Genomic DNA, 18,305 nt, shown 5'->3' on the forward strand with positions numbered 1-18,305 from the left:
GTTGCTTGCCTAGAAAACACAAACAGTTTTGTGCTTGTCCCATGCTTTCTTGACACAGGCATGAGTGGATTTGCCTTTCCCCCAGAAAACCCAATCAGAACAAACGTCAATAAAACCCAGTTTATGTTTATTCAGATCCAGCAGTAGGCAGCAGGTTTTCCTGCGGGGAAGGGGAAGGGCAAGAGGAAGCATGGATGAGATTATACAACATATAATCATATATTACTAATAGCCTGTACCAGGCACCGTTTGGGAATTCTGAAACCAAAAAATGGGTGCAGTTTTGAAAAGTTCAGCCCACCATCTTGATTCAAAATGGCACCCAATCATATACAAAGATTGACGAAAACCTGCTCCTTGATCTCAGGAACAGTCATACCAAATTTGGTTCCATTATCTTAAAAGGTGCCCAAATGTATAGTGAACAAACAAACAGCTTTCCAAAATATAGAGAATATCTGTTTTTTTTTTAATCAGGAGGTATTAAGGGCTTTATAAAATGCGCCCCCTGGGTTGTAGGTTGCTCCCCTCTGTGGTTTATAACATCAAAGTTATGAAGTGTAGATTGCAAAGTAGTATGAACTGCATCATCCACTAGATTCACTGTGTGTGTGTGTGTTTGTGTGTGTTTATAGCAAATCTCTAACTTCCACGATGGCAGTTTGGTTTAATAAGCTGAAAAATATCCAATACAGCCTCCAAGATTAGGCCCCAATTAAAATTAGCTATGACAAGCAATTTCCATTGAAAGCAATGGGGCAGAAGTTGTTGTTTTTTGTCGTGACTTTAACTTGCTCCATTGTTTTCAATGGGACAGGCAGCTCAGTGTGCTCTCTTAAGTTTACACAGAAGCAAGTCCCCCTTACCCAGTAAGTGTGCACAGGGATCACCATCTCACTCACAAGTAACTTCAGCTGGATCGGGAGCCTAGAAAAGTACTCTGCGAATTTCACATCCCTTTGGTTTGATGGTACAGAGATCGATGGAAAAAGGGGGGCATAGGATTTGGGGGAAGGCCTGTGTCTCGGGGGTAGAACATCTGCTCTGCGTGCAAAAATAAATAAATCCCAGATTCATTCCTCAGCATCTCCAGGTAGGACAGGGAGAGGACCCCCACCCCCCACACTGAAACCCTGGAAAGTAAACACTACTGAGCTAGACGGACCAATAGGCTGACTCAGTATGATTATTAATGTCAATACCAGCTTACTTCAGCACTTAGGCAGGTCACCCTTTGAAAAGCATTTATGTAACAGCACACAAAATTGAGGAGGAAGAGTTTGGATTTGATATCCCGCTTTATCATTACCCTAAGGAGTCTCAAAGCGGCTAACATTCTCCTTTCCCTTCCTCCCCCACAACAAACACTCTGTGAGGTGAGTGGGGCTGAGAGACTTCAGAGAAGTGTGACTGGCCCAAGGTCACCCAGCAGCTGCATGTGGAGGAGCGGGGAAGCAAACCCAGTTCACCAGGTTACGAGTCTACCGCTCTTAACCACTACACCACAAGAGGTGCTGGACAGAGCTGTTCTCAGTGCTTTTCCCTGGGCTGCAGGTGCAACAACAGTGTCAGTCGTTCAGCATCTTTATGGAACGGTGTGGGCCAGGCTGCACCATCTGAGCCTGTAAGATTTCATCCCAGCCAACCAATTCGGATTCTGGCAAGAATTTAAGAAGATTAAAGAAAGGAGCTATTGTAAGATTAGGAAGAAAGTTGCCTGGGGATCTTCATGCAAAATGTTTGAGATGAGAAAGGTGGTGGCAATCAGAAAATGCTCCAATGTATTCAACGGGACTTGAATAGGATTGCGCTGTGAAAATTTAAAATTTCAATAGAATAACATGGGAAAACACCTAGAATGATGGATTAGATTTGGGCTGTTGGGACATAATGGGCTCTATTAGCCCAGGTGTCACAGTCACTTTGCAAGATTGCTGAAGGCAACAAGCTTTGGCTGTCTAGTGTCATCAGAGAAGAAACAGTCACACTACAGATCAAAAAGGCTTGGCTTTCATTTGAGCTTGTGTAGGCGTGTGGGGGAAAAACAAGATTAAGGGAAGTAGAAATAAATAGATCTTGGTTCTAGAGCAGCCTTTGCCATCCTGGTGCCCCCCCCCCCGATGCTCTAGACTACAGAGCCCAGCAGCCCCAATTACAGCTCTCAAGGTGTTTGGGAATTGTAGTCCAAAAGATCTTGAGAGCTCTAGTCAGCAAGGATATGTTTCTAATAGAACCTCTCAGTCCACACCTACAGAAGTACAGTGGTGCCTCAGGTTAAGAACTTAATTCGTTCTGGAGGTCCGTTCTTAACCTGAAACTGTTCTTAACCTGAGGTACCACTTTAGCTAATGGGGCCTCCTGCTGCCGCTGCCGCGCAATTTCTGTTCTCATCCTGAAGCAAAGTTCTTAACCCGAGGTACTATTTCTGGGTTAGCAGAGTCTGTAACCTGAAGCGTTTGTAACCTGAGGTACCACTGTACTGCAGTCAGCATGAGCAGAAAACACCGAAAACTTTTGAATGCTACAAAGCTGGAAGGGGATACCACACACCATGGCTGCCACACCCACAAGGCGCTCTGTATTCTCAAGACACCAACAATTTCAAGTTTCGTTGGGGAGGAAATAATGAGTGTTTAGACTGTTCCTAGTGATCCGTCCTAGGATGCAGATCTCATTGAACTCAATGGAGATTGTGTCTGGATAGCAGAGCAGTTTTAATCAAGCCAGTTTGAAGGCAAAGCTTGACACTTTACACCCTGGGTGTTGCAAAATGCATCGCTGCTGCCAGGAAAAGAGATGGCACCTGAAATTAAAATTAGCACCCCATTTTTCCAGGGAGAAGGTTTACAAAACAACAAGGGAGGGATTAAGAGATAAAATCTTGCAACCACCCAGCTTAAGAGAGCGGGTGTGGAGGAACAAGGAAACAGAAGACACAAATTGCTGGCGGCCCAGTAAGTTACAGTGGTACCTCTGGTTAAGAACTTAATTCGATCTGGAGGTCTGTTCTTAACCTGAAGGTACCACTTTAGCTAATGGGGTTTTCCACTGCTGCCACCGAGCGATTTCTGTTCTCATCCTGAAGCAAAGTTCTTAACCTGAGGTACTATCTCTGGGTTAGCGGAGTCTGTAACCTGAAGCGCCTGTAACCTGAGGTACCACTGTACTGCAGTCAGCTCAGTGTTGTTGGGCTCCACTCACTACTATGAATTTCAGGAGAATTTCAAAATAGGCATTGACATTATTATCCTAATTGTTGGAAACTTTGGGAGTTGGGTCCTGTTTCTGGGCTTCCCATGGACATCTGACTGGCCAAAGTGAAAATAGGGTGCTGGACTAGATGGGACATCGGCCTGATCCAGCGCGCTCTTCTTATGTTCTGACTAAGGGGTGCAACTCTGCTCACATTGCTTGCCAACCCCACCTACCCCTCTTGCAGAAAAAACAGCTTTATCCAAAGCTTTGCAGTTGTTCCAAACCACCATTTTGAAATCAACAGTAGCTGTGTGACGACAGCGTTACATTTTTATGTATATAGGAAGGTTAGACCAACCATGTTGTGAGGAAATAGTATGCAGAAGCTTCAGAACTCTTCGTCAAGCTAGTCACAAAAATGACCAAATGAGAGACATAAAAGACGACCCTTCTAGGAAACAACCATCACATTTTACCTAGAAACCCTATCACAGCTTCCTCCAATCTGGGGGTGATGAGAATAATGGCATTAATGGTGCAGGAACAGCAACGCACTTCACACATGCCTAGAGGCAAGTTCCACATAATGACTCACTATATTCCAAAGCTAATTCCTCTAATTAAAAACAGGTTCTAGGATGCCTGGGTTTCAGGGGGGAAAGGGAGTGTGCAATGCAGAGGCGGAGCTAGTTGCTCTGGCACATGCTGTGCACCTGGGTGTGAGACAAGCCGTCTGCAGGGGCAGGACGGCAATGTCACCCCCCTTCAGGGATGACACCCAGGGCAGACCGCACCCCCCCCGCACCCTCTTTTTCCGCCAGTGGTGCAATGAGCAGGGTGAAGAGGTGCATCAAGCATCTTCATTGCACCTCCTCCCTCATATGCTGAAAGCACACCTCTTTATTGTTAAGATATTTTTGTGGTACCCACTTCTCCTCTCTGGAGGTGTTTCCCTTGCTTTTATAATTGTATATAAACTCGTACGTTTGTTTTCTGTTGTTTGATTATGTTTTGATTATGTTTGATTATGTTGCTGCAACCAGCCCTGGGATATTGCAGGGGAGGACAGGGAAAGAAAGAAAAAGAAAGAAAGAAAGAAAGAAAGAAAGAAAGAAAGAAAGAAAGAAAGAAAGCTAACTGAGTGATTGATTGATTTAAATTATCTCCTCTTCCTTTCTAAAGTGCAGAACAGTGTACAATTAAACCCAATACAGTGGTACCTTGGGTTACAGACACTTCAGGTTACAGACACTTCAGGTTAGACTCCGCTAACCCAGCGATATATACTCAGAGTCGCAAAGTGATTTCATGCTCTTTATTCAGCTCATAGTGGTGAGGAGGAATGAATGAATGTCCCCTCACAGTATCTGCTTTATATACATTATTTACACAATGGGCTGCACATGATTGGCTAATTCTGGAATTCTACTGTAAGCCAATCAGGTTGTGGATTCACTTATATCTGGAGCATGATTGGGTGGTTCCTGCCAACCAATCATACTGCTGCATTGTTCTAGGACCAATCAGACTGCTGCATTCTGAATCCTATTGTTCTAGGACCAATCAGACTGTTTCAGTTTGGATCCTATTCAACTCAGTACATAACACCCAGAAATAGTGCTTCAGGTTAAGAACTTTGCTTCAGGATGAGAACAGAAATTGTGCTCTGGCGGTGCGGCGGCAGCAGGAGGCCCCATTAGCTAAAGTGGTGCTTCAGGTTAAGAACAGTTTCAGGTTAAGAACGGACCTCCAGAATGAATTAAGTACTTAACTAGAGGTACCACTGTAAAATATATTATTATTATTATTATTATTATTATTATTATTATTATTATTATTATTTTATTTTCACTTATTCACAAGTTGCCACCAAAAAGTCTCAAAGTGACATACAGATCCATGAAATGCACACAAAGCTTAAGAACAGTTAAAAACAAGCACAGCGATAAAAGAGAACTACGATAAAAGAGAAATATTATCCAAATAGCTCTCATTCAGTAATATTGTAAGAACAGAGAAAGATGAGAGAAGGATGAGACAATGAAACCCACAACTGTGCAAATAACTAGGAGGGCACAAGAGCCTGATTAAATTGCAAAGTTTTCACTGCCCTCTGAAATGCAAGCAGTCAAGGAGCTGTGAGAGTGAGGAAGATTCACAGGGTGAAGACTGCTGCCTGTAACAGACACAGACACTAAGTAGCAGGAAACAAGTTTTCGCCAGCATCACTGAGAAAAAAAAAAAGCTTTGTCAGCTGATTGCTACCTGTTATACAGCTCTGTGCTGCCTGCTGAACTTAGCCGCTGCCCAGTTTTGTGCCTGCTGGTGGGGGCCAGTAATGGACAGCTTGGTGGGGGCGGAGATGCTTGAACTGTGCAAAACGTCCACTGATCCTCAGGAATCGAGGGAAAGGGGCTGCAGCTTCATGACGGAGCATGGAGAGAGATGGTCCATGTTTCAGTTTCTTGCATCTCCATTTACAGTGGTACCTCAGGTTACATACGCTTCAGGTTACAGACTCCGCTAACCCAGAAATAGTGCTTCAGGTTAAGAACTTTGCTTCAGAATGAGAACAGAAATCTTGCTCTGGCGGTGCAGCAGCAGCAGGAGGCCCCATTGGGTAAAGTGGTGCTTCAGCTTAAGAACAATTTCAGGTTAAGAATGGACCTCCGGAACGAATTAAGTACTTAACCTGAGGTACCACTGTACAAGAATCTCAAGCGCCAAGGCTGGGGGAAGGGCCCAATCCCACCCTCTCTGAATTCTTGAACAGCAATCAGGTTTAGAATTGGGGATGGGGGAAACTGTCACATTTGGGTTCCCTCAATTTCTCACCCCCCCCCCCAATCCTCCAATCTCCACATCAGGTTTTTGGGTTTGTTTGTTTTTTAAGTCCGCATGAAGATTCACCAGCATTTTCTTAAGAATTTCTCCCTATATATATATATATATATGGTTGTATGCAACGTTGCCTAATATACAGACATTTGCAGAACAATTTCCGCTGATGCGATGCAGTTTTTGAACGTTTTTTTAATGAACTCTTGCAATTCTTATGGACCTTTGAAAACACTTTTGCGTACTTTACTTGGCATGGCAGAATTCAGAGAATTTCAAAGGATGGCTTTGTTGTATCGGAAAGTTAAGATTACACAGATTTACCTTAAAATGCAAAATGAGTCTTCCTCCCCACCCTCTGGCCCATACTCAAAATAGACCCTACCAGGCTAGATGGATCAGTGGCCTGACTCAGTGCAAGGTAGCGTTGGTCATGTGTTCAGCCCACGCGCTTGCCCTGAAAAGCCAGGATTCCTCCTCCCTGTCCTGTGCATCACTGCCTCATTCCTCTTCTCACCTGCGCGAACACTTCTGGAAGTAGGCAAGCAGGCCTCTACCTGCCCTTGGGCTCCCCAGCCTGCCTCTTTACGCTAAGCCTCAGCCCTCTGTGTGGGCAGCTGAGTGACAAACTGCTGCACCCTCCTGAAGAAAACAGGCAGAAGGAACAGCACCTCTCCGCCGCATCGCTTCAGGAATTTGAAATGGCTCTCCGTTGGGGGATCTGCTCCGCTGGGAAGATCAGCCACGATTTCATCGTGGCCTTGAAGACTTTGCCGGCAGTGGATCACAAGGTTGGATAACAGGCCTGGAACAAATGCTGTGGGCGGGTGGCATGGGGGCACAGGGCAGGCAAGACCATATTCTATCACACTTTGATAATAGAATTGCCAGCTTTCTTCTGGGAGAGCTTCTGTGCCGTTAAGAGCTCCCTGTCACTAGAAACATAGCTGGCAAAGATTTCCCTCCCCATGCTAGAAAAGTGAGGAGCTTTGCGGTGGAGCACGTGGTTTTTGCAGGCAGAAGTTCTATCTCTGCTATTGCCAGTTATTAAAAAAAAAAAAAATAGATTCTCATGTAGCGATTCTGGAGAAAGAATTACTTTCTGGAGAAAGACCTGGAAGAACAGCTGCCAGTCAGAGTAGAGAACAGTGCGGTAGAGGGACAAATTGCCCCATTTTCTATGAGGGGAAGCTTGGTTATAAGCTCAGCTGTGGGGCTCATTCTTTGCATACAGAAGTTCCCAAGCTCCATCCCTGGTGTATCTGGCTAGGGCTGGAATAGGCTCCCCGCCTGGAACCCTGGAAAGCTGAAGACAGTCAGTGCTGACAATAATGAACAAGTGATGTGGACTGGCACTTTAACATGGTGTAGGGTGGTTACTCGTGCCTCAAAAGCCCTTGTCTTCTCTGTTTCTGCTTCACAGGCGGATGTTAAAAGACACAGGTGTCCTGCCAGAAATTAAGTGTTGACAATGAGAGTGAACATGGCATAGTGGCTACAACAGTATTTCTCAGACTTGGGTTTCCCGCTGCTGTTGGACTACAACTCCCACCCTCCCTGACTACTGGCCCTGCCAGCTAGGGATAATGGGAGTTGTAGTCCAACAACAGCTGAGGATCCAAGTTCGAGAAAAAACTGGGGTTAGAGTGTTGAATGGCTCAGCCATAAAGCTCCTTGGGCCATTCACAGTCTCTCAGACTAATCTCTACCTCGCAGGGTTGCTGTGAGGATAAAATGGGGAGGGGATTGCCATGTATGTCGCCTTGACAGGAAATTAGAAATTTCCTTCCTTGGAGGAAAGCTGGGATGTAGATGTAACTTAAAAACAAGAAGTGTCAGGGTGGAACTCCCAACAGCAATTGTATTCCATTACATGATGGGCTGCTGTTCTCCTGATCTGCCATTCCAGGAACCATCACTTTCTTTGGCTGCTGGTGCTCCAGTCTCAGCCACTTTGCTTCCATACAACACTTTCTATGTGAACCTGTATGCATGGTCTGTGTGATCTATCAGGGAGCTGCCTTATACCAAGTCAAACCACTTGGTCCATCTAGCTCAGGATTGTCAGGGCGGACATGGTTTGGTCTACCAACCTGGTGCCCTCCAAAACATCTGGAGGGCACCAGGCTGGCAAAGGTTGGGCTAGCCTGTCTCCACTGCCTAGAAGCAGCTCTCCAGAGTAGAAAAGGTTACAAGGGAAAGAGTCGCAACATTTTGCTGCAGTTCTGGGTAGCAGTAGTCTTTTCTTTTAACCAACTGACAAAAACAACAACAAGAAGCAGAGCGTGACTGCCACTCCTTCAAGAGAAAATATGTCTTCATGAGAAAAGTGCATTTTGGGCACCCACCCAAGGCTACACCCCCAGTTTCAGCTAACATCAGCTAAAATCTCCCAACTCTCTGTCTCTTGCCTTTGAAAAACTGCCAGCTGTTATTTCTGCTACCTCTCTTCTTCCTTCTCTCAGCTCAAGGGTGTCATCTTCTTCAAGCTCTGATGGGTATCTCATTCAAACAGACAAAACAAAACACAGAAAGATTCCAGATGATCTCCTCCGGATGATCTGATTACTAAGCATCCATCCTACCGTAATTTGCTTGCACAAAGCTTCCACATAAGTTAGATGGTGCCAGTTTCTTATTAAGCATTCGTTCTTATTTGTTTGTGGTGTTGTTATGTGATAATGAGCATTCATCCTGATCTGATTGTGCAGCATTTATACATCTCATTGTTAAACATTTGTGCACGCCACACTTCTCACTTGCTGACAAAGCCCATCCGTCTGCCCCTGATCCTGGCATTTCCCTGAAGCTTAGAGACACAAGTTTTAGTTTTGCAAAGCTGCTCCCTCTCTTCATCACCCACCTGGGTTCCTGGGTTTGATATGTGCAGCCTTATACAGATCCCACTTCACCTCAGGTAAGCATGAAATCCCTCCTAGGAGCCACACCTCGAGATTCAGGATTTGTCAGAACTTGACGCGCATTACAGCCAAATGCTGCAAAAAGATTTAACTCAGAAGAGTCGCTGTTCCCTGCTTCTGTGCGCATAATCACCAAAGGGCACTATCATCACTCACATGGGTTGAGGGTGAGGGTGAAAGGCACCATTCTTTATATTGACTTTTGAAGGGGGCCATAGCCCAGGAGGCAGAGCACCTGCTTTGCATGCAGAAGGTCCCAAGTTCAATTCCAGACATCTCCAAGTAGGGATGGGGGAAGAGGTCCCTGACTCGGTGGCGAAGGAAGGCTCTTCGGCACCCGGTGCAGGGTGTCAAGGGGCAGGGCAAATAACCCAGTGGTGCATGCGCACTGCTGATACGGACGACACTCAAGTGGCGCCCATATGGATGGCGCTCGAGCAGTGCCCATAACAACGGCGCACGCGCACCCTCGGCCACCCTACTGTGAGTGTAGCCCTTGGCTGGCTGCCATTTTGACACCCCCCTCCTCAGGGTGACACCCGGGGCAGACTCCCCGCCCCCTCCTTCCTACGCCCCTGCCCTGACTGAAACCCTGGAGCCACTGCCTCTCAGTGCTGACGATATATATATATATTTCAAATAAATTTTTATTGTTTTCTTCATATGATCCTGTTTCCAACATTTCTTATTATCACAATATAAACCCTTTGACTCTGCCGAGTCTTGACTTCCCTTGCTCCCAGCTGCTGGTATATACATCACATACTTATTGCGTATATTATTATCATAACTCTACTAATTTACATTGAAGGTATTATTCCAGTCCTGCTAGTGTCTTTAAACTTTTATTGTTCTCCTTTATATATTCAATGAATTTATTCCAGTTGTTGTCAGTGCAGACGATATTAAAGCTAAATGGACCAATGCTCTGACTCACTATAAAGCAGACTCCTATCATTCTTGTGATGGTACAAAAAGTGATCAGCTTGTAACTTACTTTGGCATTCGGTTACAAACTAGGGTGACGTGAGGCTCTGTCGCTCACGGCCTCTTCTCTCATAGGCTGGCTCTTCTCTCCCCAGGTAGCTGCCATTGCTTCTCGAGACCTCAAGCGCTCTGAGGAATATGCCAAGCAGCATAATATTCCTAAGGCCTATGGATCGTATGATAAATTGGCGGAGGACCCTGACATAGGTGAGGCGGATGGAGCTTGGAAAATCAGCCCAAGTGGGGAAAGGGGAACGAGGTGTGATCTTCTAAGGCAGCCTTCCCCAGCTTCTGGATTATGCCTCCCATCAGGCCCAACCAGCACCCAGGCCCAGAGTCAGGGATGATGGGAGTTGCACCCATCTTGAGGGTACCAAGTTAGAGAAGGCTGTTCTAATGGAATCTGGATATCAAACTGGAAACAGCTTTCAGACAGGAAGACATCAGACGCCACCCTCTCTCTGTCCCTTGTACACATCTCTCAATGACCCTGCAAAAGAACAATAGGAAGCTGTCTCATAGCAGGTCAGACTGCGGAGCTTGCTTAACAACGGCATTATGTGCATCTTATGTATATTTTAATGCACTGAATAGAGTGAAAGATTATGAGGCATAGGGGAGTGGAGAGCGTGTGTGTGAACTTAACAGCACTTAGCTTATATTTTTTAGTTGCTATTTGTTGGAATTGTTAATATTGTTTTATAGATTATAAACATCAATTTGTTAATCACATAACATTACTTTTGCTGTAATTGTGATATTTCGCTTATTTTCTGTTAATAGTGTTTTACAGGTTGCAATCATTTTGTTGCAGACTCGTTAATTATTTTATATGATTTATGTTGTATTTGTTCTATTCTGCTTTATTATGTTATTGTTATTTATTGTTTGTAAGCCGCTTTGAGATTCATTTGAATGAAAAGCAGCATAGAAATACAATAGCTCGGCTCAGCTCAAATAGCCCCTCAGCCCACAGCTCTATGAGGAGATGGTAGAATTTCTAGACAGAGCTGTGTGAGAAACAGGAGTTTCATCTTCACAGTTCAACACAGAAGTCAGAGGAAAATAGATGTCTCTCTTTCTCCATGAAGAAGCTGCATGGAAGGACTGTGCTATGAGAAAAGACAGTCTTTTTCATGCAGAGCAGAAGCTAAATGTTCTGCACATGGAGAAAGGGAAGGCCATTCCGCCTCCCCATGGACAGATTGCTAAGAGGCTGAGAAGACAGTGAGATGCTGGTGGCTCACTTGGGAAGGCTGTGTGGGCTGGATCAGGCCAGGCCCATAGGCTGCTATATTAAACAGACCCCTGTATTAAACATACTCCAGGCTTCTCAGGATCTGGAACCCAGCCAGAATAAGGAGCAAAACTCAGATTCTTGGTTTCCCTCCAGTGGTTTCATAGTGGTGGGCTTCAAGTTACCATGGAAAGTCCCACCTTCTAACATAGAAGCTTTGCCCACTAATCCCGGATCTTTGAGAGGTTGGCTGTGATAGTGGTGAGGGAATGCTCTCTACATTTGCTCAGAAACATCTTTATCATTTCACTAGTTTCAGGCCACAGAAAACAGACTGAGGTTGAGCCTACAGGTTTTGTGGCTAAAATTTTGCTTTGCTTCCCATTTTCTGCTCCCCATCTGCCGGGATCCCTCTTTCAGACGTGGTCTATGTGGGGTCGGTCCATACTCAGCATCATGCACTCGTCCTCCTCTTCCTCCGTGCGAAGAAGAACGTCCTGTGTGAAAAACCCATGGGCATGAATGCAGCAGAAGTCTGGGACATGGTACAAGTGGCTAAAGAGAACAATGTGTTCCTCATGGAGGTAGGAAATATTGGGGCAATGTGGGAAGCAGTCAGTGTGATACAGCAGAAAAAGAGTGAAGACTGTCTGCAAGATATGGGTTCAAGTCCTATTTCTGCCTGTTTATTGAGCATTCATGCTCATTTGCTTGCACAAAGCTTACACAGAGGTTAGGCTACGCCTGGTCTTCATTGAACATTCATTTTGATTTGTTTGCACTGAGGCAATGAGAACTCATCTGATTAGTTTGCACAGTAGTTCTACATCTTTCTGTTAATCAGTTGTTTATCCCACAGTTTTTAGTACATTTCTGCATCACTTTCCTAACTGCAAGAAGTCATTTTAAAAAAAAAAATAAAAAGTGGATTTGTTGTACAAGAGCAACATAATATTTTAATCCACTTCCATTGTGCAAAACCTAAATTTCTGGTAAACAGTCGAATCCGTCCAGCAAATTACTGACAGTCTAGAGGTGGCCTTTTAGCTAATTATGGTTTACTGTGAATGAGCACTATGCTATTGCACATTCCTCCCCTGTTGCAACCGGGAAGCCTTAGTTTCCTGTTACATCTCAACCAGGGATCATGGTTTGCTTGATGATTGCTAGCCAATCTTAAAGCTGTGGTTTGTTGCTTGGGTGGATGCCCAAAATTCACATGGCCCTATACAACATGGGCCCAAATTAACTTACAAACAGAGACGGCTCCTGGCTGACATATAATGGGAGGGATTTCTAAAGGGTAGGTGTCACTATGCTAAAGGTTCGATTCTTACATTGTACAGGATGGACCTTCCAATTAGATGCTATTTACAGAAGGCCCTCTCCTGCAGAGCATGGTGATCAGCTGGATATATAAGGGATGAGATTCTCTTTTAGATATCTGGCTACCAAAGGAATTGTGGTTAACTGCTAGCAAGAGAACACAATTAAGCTGCTCTGAACAATGCAGGAAGCAGAGTTGTCCCCACTGATCATCTTCTGGCAACACTCCCATAGAGATACTGTGCAACAGGTAGAAATTCAGCAAGTGCAGCTCTCCCTTATGATTGCAGACATAGTGAGGAGGAATGTTTTGTCTGCTGAATTGTGCAGCTGCGACAGGGAAACTGGCAATCTAATAAATGTGGCAAGCTTAAAGTTTTGCAAGGCACGAGCTGACATTGCAACCTTTACCATGTGAACTCTGGGGCACTGTTAGCAGTCTGGGCTGTCACTGATTTCCAGTCACATGCTGCTAATCCTGCACATTTGCTTTTGTAGATCCTGACTCCAATAAACCCGTATATATTACTGCGCTCCCTCCTCATTCTCTCCCCTGCCTCCTGCACTCCCTTCCTCCTTGTTCTTCCAGTTCATCTCCCGCCTTAGGCAAAGAGGTGAGCGAGTGTAGCGGAATTCCAGATTTTTGTTTCAATTTATAACACACCCTGAAGTTTCTAGCCCTTATGATTGCCAGGATAGAACTGAAATCTGTATGAGGATTCTCCAACTTGGATAAATAATGAAAAGTTGCCTTTGTTTCTGTGCGCTGCTCTGGTTGGCCAGAAGCGGCTTAGTCATGCTGGCCACCGGCTCCCTCGGCCAATAAAGCAAGATGAGCACCGCAACCCCAGAGTCGGTCACGACTGGACCTAATGGTCAGGGGTCCCTTTACCTTTTACATTGGAAGCTGTCTTATACCAAATCAGGCCAACGGTCCATCTAGCTCAATATTGTCTGCACTGACTGTCAGTAGCTGTCCAGGGTTTCAGAGTTCTCCCCCAGCCCTACCTGGAGCTGCCAAGGATTGAATCTGTGACCTTCTGCACTCAAGGCAGATACTCTGCCACTGAGCAATGGCTCTTTCCCAAATTCTGTTCTTTAGTACATTCACATGTTTGAATCACTCTTTCTTTTCCATACATCCCACTTATTTTTTCAGTTTGATCTCCTGCCACTCACTACACTATACTGGCTCTCCCTAGCCAGTCTAGTGCTTTATTTGCTGGATTTATAAGCCAATGGGCTCGTTTGTTTTTTTCTTACCCAAAATTGCAGTGCACCTAACACATTAAACCATGGGTAGGCAAACTAAGGCCCGGAGGCCGGATCTGGCCCAATCACCTTCTTTCATTTATTTGGGGTTTTTTTCAAAATATAGTCCGGCCCCCACAAGGTCTTCGGGACAGTGAACCGGCCCCCTGCTGAAAAAGTTTGCTGACCCTTGCATTAAACACTAGTCACTGTGGAGGGGCAAAAAAAAATAAAAAATAAAAATAAAAATTCAGAAGATTCACCCGCTTCTCAGCCTTCTCTTAGTTTTACAGTTTGCACCAGGCATTGCCCACACACTTTTAAATATCCTAAGGACTAGAAACTTGGTTTGCTGAGACACTTGTTAGTATGACACACAGGCTGAAGTTCCCGAGCTTCTGAAACTCTGCATCAAATGCCAAATTGTTCTTCATACCCACTCCCTCTTTCTTTTTCCGAATGGAAATGCAGGGTGTAAATTAGCCTCCATCTCTTCCAGGGCTTCTGGACAAGATTCTTCCCTGTATCCGAGCAGATCCGCACTCTGCTAAGTAAGAAGGATCTTGGGGACTTGAGGGTGCTTCGAGCTCAACTAGGCTTTCGGATGGATGACATCCCAAGGCTGGTGGATAAGAAACTGGGTGGAGGCGTCATTCTGGACTTGGGCTGCTACCTCATTCAGTTTGCTTCGATGATTTTTGGGCCTGAGAAGCCACAAAGCATTACAGCCTCAGGGTTCCTACTTGAGTCAGGTGAGGCTGCTACAGTGGGGTGAAGAGAGTGGAGTTTGTGGGAGCCCTAGGGCTATAATTAATGTTTGGGAGATATGGATTAGTGATGCATCACATCCTTTTCTGTGTTTCCCAGGAGCGGATGAAACCGTTGGCATCGTCCTCAACTACTCAGGGAACCGGCAGGCTGTGCTTAATTGCACCATGATGATCGATCTACCAGGAGAGGCATTAATTGGGGGAACCGATGGGATCATCAAGGTACTTGGCTAAGTGGTGTGGGCAGATGCCTGACTTGTGAGGTGGGCTTTGTTTACTTAACCAGAAGCACAAGGTGTCCACGGACAGGTACAAAATGGAGGCTTGGGTGTACAAAATGGTGGCTCAGCGAGACGGAGCCAGTGGCCTCCTGTACTCTGTGATCCATACCCTGGGATAGATATGCTATAAAATCTGCACCTGAGTTACTTTGAGATGAAGAATTTTAAATATCAAACTTCAGGGAGAACAGGATGGACACAATTTTTGTTGTTACTATAGATAAGCTAATAGAAGTCAGAAATCCATGTGAATTTACTGCAGATCATATAGTATTACGACATCTCTATTCTGCCCATCCATAGCATGGAATATTGTGGATTCATAAATGGCAAGTATATTATACATGATGAAGATGAGGAAGATGTGCACTTACTTTTAAAAATTAGGATCACTTACTTCTGTATCAAATTTTCTTCCCAAAACATCCAAGGCAGCATATATAGGTCTGCCCCTCACTACTTTTAAAGTCACAACAATCCTGTGAAGTAGAATGATGACGCCCAAAGTCATTCAGGGAGTTTTGTGGCTGAATAGGGATCTACACCCCACTGGTCATGTTGGAGGGAAATGAAGTTCAAATGGCAAGGACAATGAAGCAGAGAGAGATTTTAGGCTTGGGTAGTGAGAGTTGCTGTGGAATTCAAGCTGCCACCCAAATGGTTCTCTGATTCATAAGTTGCCTTTGCATGCCATGAACTCCCTAGGTGACCTTAGCAAGTTACTAGCCCTCAGTGTGAGCCGCCTCACCCGACTACATGTATAAGTGAGAACTCCTCAAGCAGCTGCAACACCCCACAGACGAGGGCAGGCCCCTAGCAACCAAAGGGCAGCAATACCAATGGTGTTTCTGGCAATTCTGCCTCCAAGCAGCAGCGGCTTCTCTTCCCCATTTACCTCACAGAACGGCAATGAACCCTGATTTCTGACCCACACACATGGAACGAAAAAGCCAACAGGGGCAACTTCCACTCCTTTCTCCATTTCTGTTGGAATTCTCTGACACCCTTAGCTGAGACTGATCAGGGAGATGGGAATCTAGCAGTCACCAGCACAGTCTAGATCAGTGTTTCCCAACCGGTGTTCCGCGGCACACTAGTGTGCCGCGAGACGTTGCCTGGTGTGCCGTGGGAGGGAGGCGGGCGAGGCGGGCGGCGAGAGGCGGGGCGGCGGCGGCGAGGAGCGAGCTCCCTCCCACATCCCATCGCCGCTCTGCCGCACGCTAGCTCTTGACTGCTCTTGCCGCACGCTAGCTCTTGACTGCTCTTGCCGCTCTTGCCGCACGGCTAGGCTAGGCCGGCCTACTGGGCTGTCGCAGGCGGAAGGCCTGCGCATGCGCGAGGTTTTCGCACCTTCGGGATTCCCTTCACGCCTTCCTCCTCCCGGGGCCTTGAGAGCGCGGGAAGCGGCAGCGCGAGACCAGCGTTGAGCCTGGCAGGTATTGCGCTTGCCAAGGCAGTCATTTGGGAAATGAAAACTTGCAAAGCAAGCAACCAGTTCAATCTGAGGTACGTGTATGCTTAATATCCTGTATCTGAAACCTGTTCTGCCCCCTCCCCCACACTTGGTGCCATTTTGCAGACTGTCTACTGAAACGTCATACTTTTCTCAGCTTAAATGTTAATAAGGCCTCATCTACACATGCAGCAGAGTAAGTTGACCCAGAATAGTACCAATTCAGATGGCAGATGGGAGAATGACAGTGCTGAATGCTTTCCCATTTAGAACAGTCCCTGCAAATAAAAACCTAGCATATTTGGAAGAGGGATGCTAGCCTAACCATTACCTTCTATGCTGTTACTATTTTTTTTTTTTTTTTTTTACATAAGTAAAAAGTGACCTTTCCCCATCTGGCATGGTGGTGTGCCTCGAGATTTTTTTCATGAAACAAGTGTGCCTTTGCCCAAAAAAGGTTGGGAAACACTGGTCTAGATAATAGAACATCACCGCTTTGATTCTCACAGAGTAGACAAATCCCAGAGTTTCTCTGCTTCCCATCAGAAAATGCATGTTTCTTCTCTTTCTCTAGATCCCCAACCACATGAACAGCCCCACAGTCATGTTTCTCAAAGGAAAGCGCTGGGAATGGCCCCTGCCAACTTCGCCTGAACCGCTGTTCTTCGAGCACGACATTGGGCTACGATACGAAGCTGAACATGTCCGGCTGTGCCTACTGAAGGGTAAGGCTCCTGTGGAGGTGATGTTTTTGAGGAACGTGAATAGCTCAACCAGCGAGGGCAACCACATGTCTTGAGGAGGGCTGGCCCTACCATTAGGTGTGGGGAACCTTTGGCCCTCCAGAATGTTGCTGAACTACACCTTCCATCTTCCCAGACCACTGGGCTCTGCTTGCTGGGGCTGATGGGAGTTGAAGTTCAGCAAAATCTGGATGGCAAGATTCCCCCTAGCAACACTAGAGGTAAAGCGAGCCTTCAAAATTTTAAATTACATGGACAGCAAGTCATTAGTTATTTAATGTTTTATTGCTGTTGGAAATTTATTGTAATACCAGGGAGGGGAGAGGTACCTGCAGGATAAATTATATATTTTTGCCTCAGGTGCCAAAGTAACAACCTTGGACACTATATGCCCCTGCCCTGCACTTTATGGGGTGTGATTGGCTGAGGCAGCATTTGCTGCTTGGCTCAAAGAAAATCTCTTGGGCCGCCTCCACTTCCAAGCATCTCACAAGCAGCACATGAAAGGAAAGACCTCTACCCTACTATATTACGCACCAGCAACTGTTACCCAGAGGCATACTGGCCTTGAATCTGGAGGCTTCATATAGACATCACAGCAAACCCCCCTTCTGTCCACTAACACTGCTCTCCTAAAAACTCTGCCATAAATGTGATCTTGTATAACTTGAGAGTAGTTTAGATGTGTGCTAAAACAGGGATATCTATTAGCTTAGATAAATGAATGTCCCATTTCCTACATCGTTATTACAGGCCCAGAAAAATGTGCATACGATTGCAGTCTAGAACTACAGTGGTACCTCGCAAGACGAATGCCTCGCAAGACGAAAGAGTTTTCAGTTTTTTGAGTCGTTCCGCAAGACGAATTTCCCTATGGGCTTGCTTCGCAAGACGAAACGTCTTGCGAGTTCTTGCGAGTTTGTTTCCTTTTTCTTAAAGCCGCTAAGCCGTTAACAGCCGCTAAGCCGTTAATAGCCGTGCTTCGCAAGATGAAAAAACCACAAGACGAAGAGACTCGCGGAACGGATTAATTTCGTCTTGCGAGGCACCACTGTACTTTGAAACTCAGACCTTAGAACTGTACCTATTAATCCAGGTTCTATTAACCTGTCTTTTGTGCAGGTTTGAAGGAAAGTCCTGTCATGCCTTTACACGAGAGTGAAATCATAGCAACCATCTCTGATGAAGCACGAAGGCAAGTGGGTGTGATCTACGAACAAGATCAGGTCCAATGTATCAACCAATCTGAGATCAGAAAATAAACTTTGCACTTTTTTTGTCGGAAAACATTCTATTACCTGAA

General features: G+C 45.6%; 1 protein-coding gene across 1 annotated transcript; it reads left to right on the forward strand.

Annotated features, from left to right (window-relative positions):
- Nucleotides 1–6,527: 6,527 nt before the first annotated feature.
- Nucleotides 6,528–18,289, forward strand: LOC310691850 (trans-1,2-dihydrobenzene-1,2-diol dehydrogenase-like). Its single transcript, XM_083472067.1, has 7 exons — nucleotides 6,528–6,824; nucleotides 10,037–10,148; nucleotides 11,599–11,762; nucleotides 14,255–14,507; nucleotides 14,623–14,747; nucleotides 16,834–16,984; nucleotides 18,125–18,289. Exons 1-7 carry the CDS (start codon nucleotides 6,735–6,737, stop codon nucleotides 18,262–18,264), a joined length of 1,035 nt encoding a protein of 344 aa, XP_083328193.1. The 5' UTR covers nucleotides 6,528–6,734; the 3' UTR covers nucleotides 18,265–18,289.
- Nucleotides 18,290–18,305: the final 16 nt, after the last annotated feature.

This window comes from Podarcis liolepis (genome assembly GCF_965112155.1).
Source record: "Podarcis liolepis genome assembly, chromosome: 13".
Lineage (NCBI taxonomy): Eukaryota > Metazoa > Chordata > Lepidosauria > Squamata > Lacertidae > Podarcis > Podarcis liolepis.

Bases quoted from the DNA above. Each gene is read 5' to 3' on its own strand.
- LOC310691850 (XM_083472067.1), top strand. From the start codon at position 6,735: ATGGCTCTCCGTTGGGGGATCTGCTCCGCTGGGAAGATCAGCCACGAT. The intron at 10,149-11,598 runs GTGAGGCGGATG...TCCCTCTTTCAG, and splicing joins GGCGGAGGACCCTGACATAG to ACGTGGTCTATGTGGGGTCG. The intron at 14,748-16,833 runs GTACTTGGCTAA...CTCTTTCTCTAG, and splicing joins GAACCGATGGGATCATCAAG to ATCCCCAACCACATGAACAG.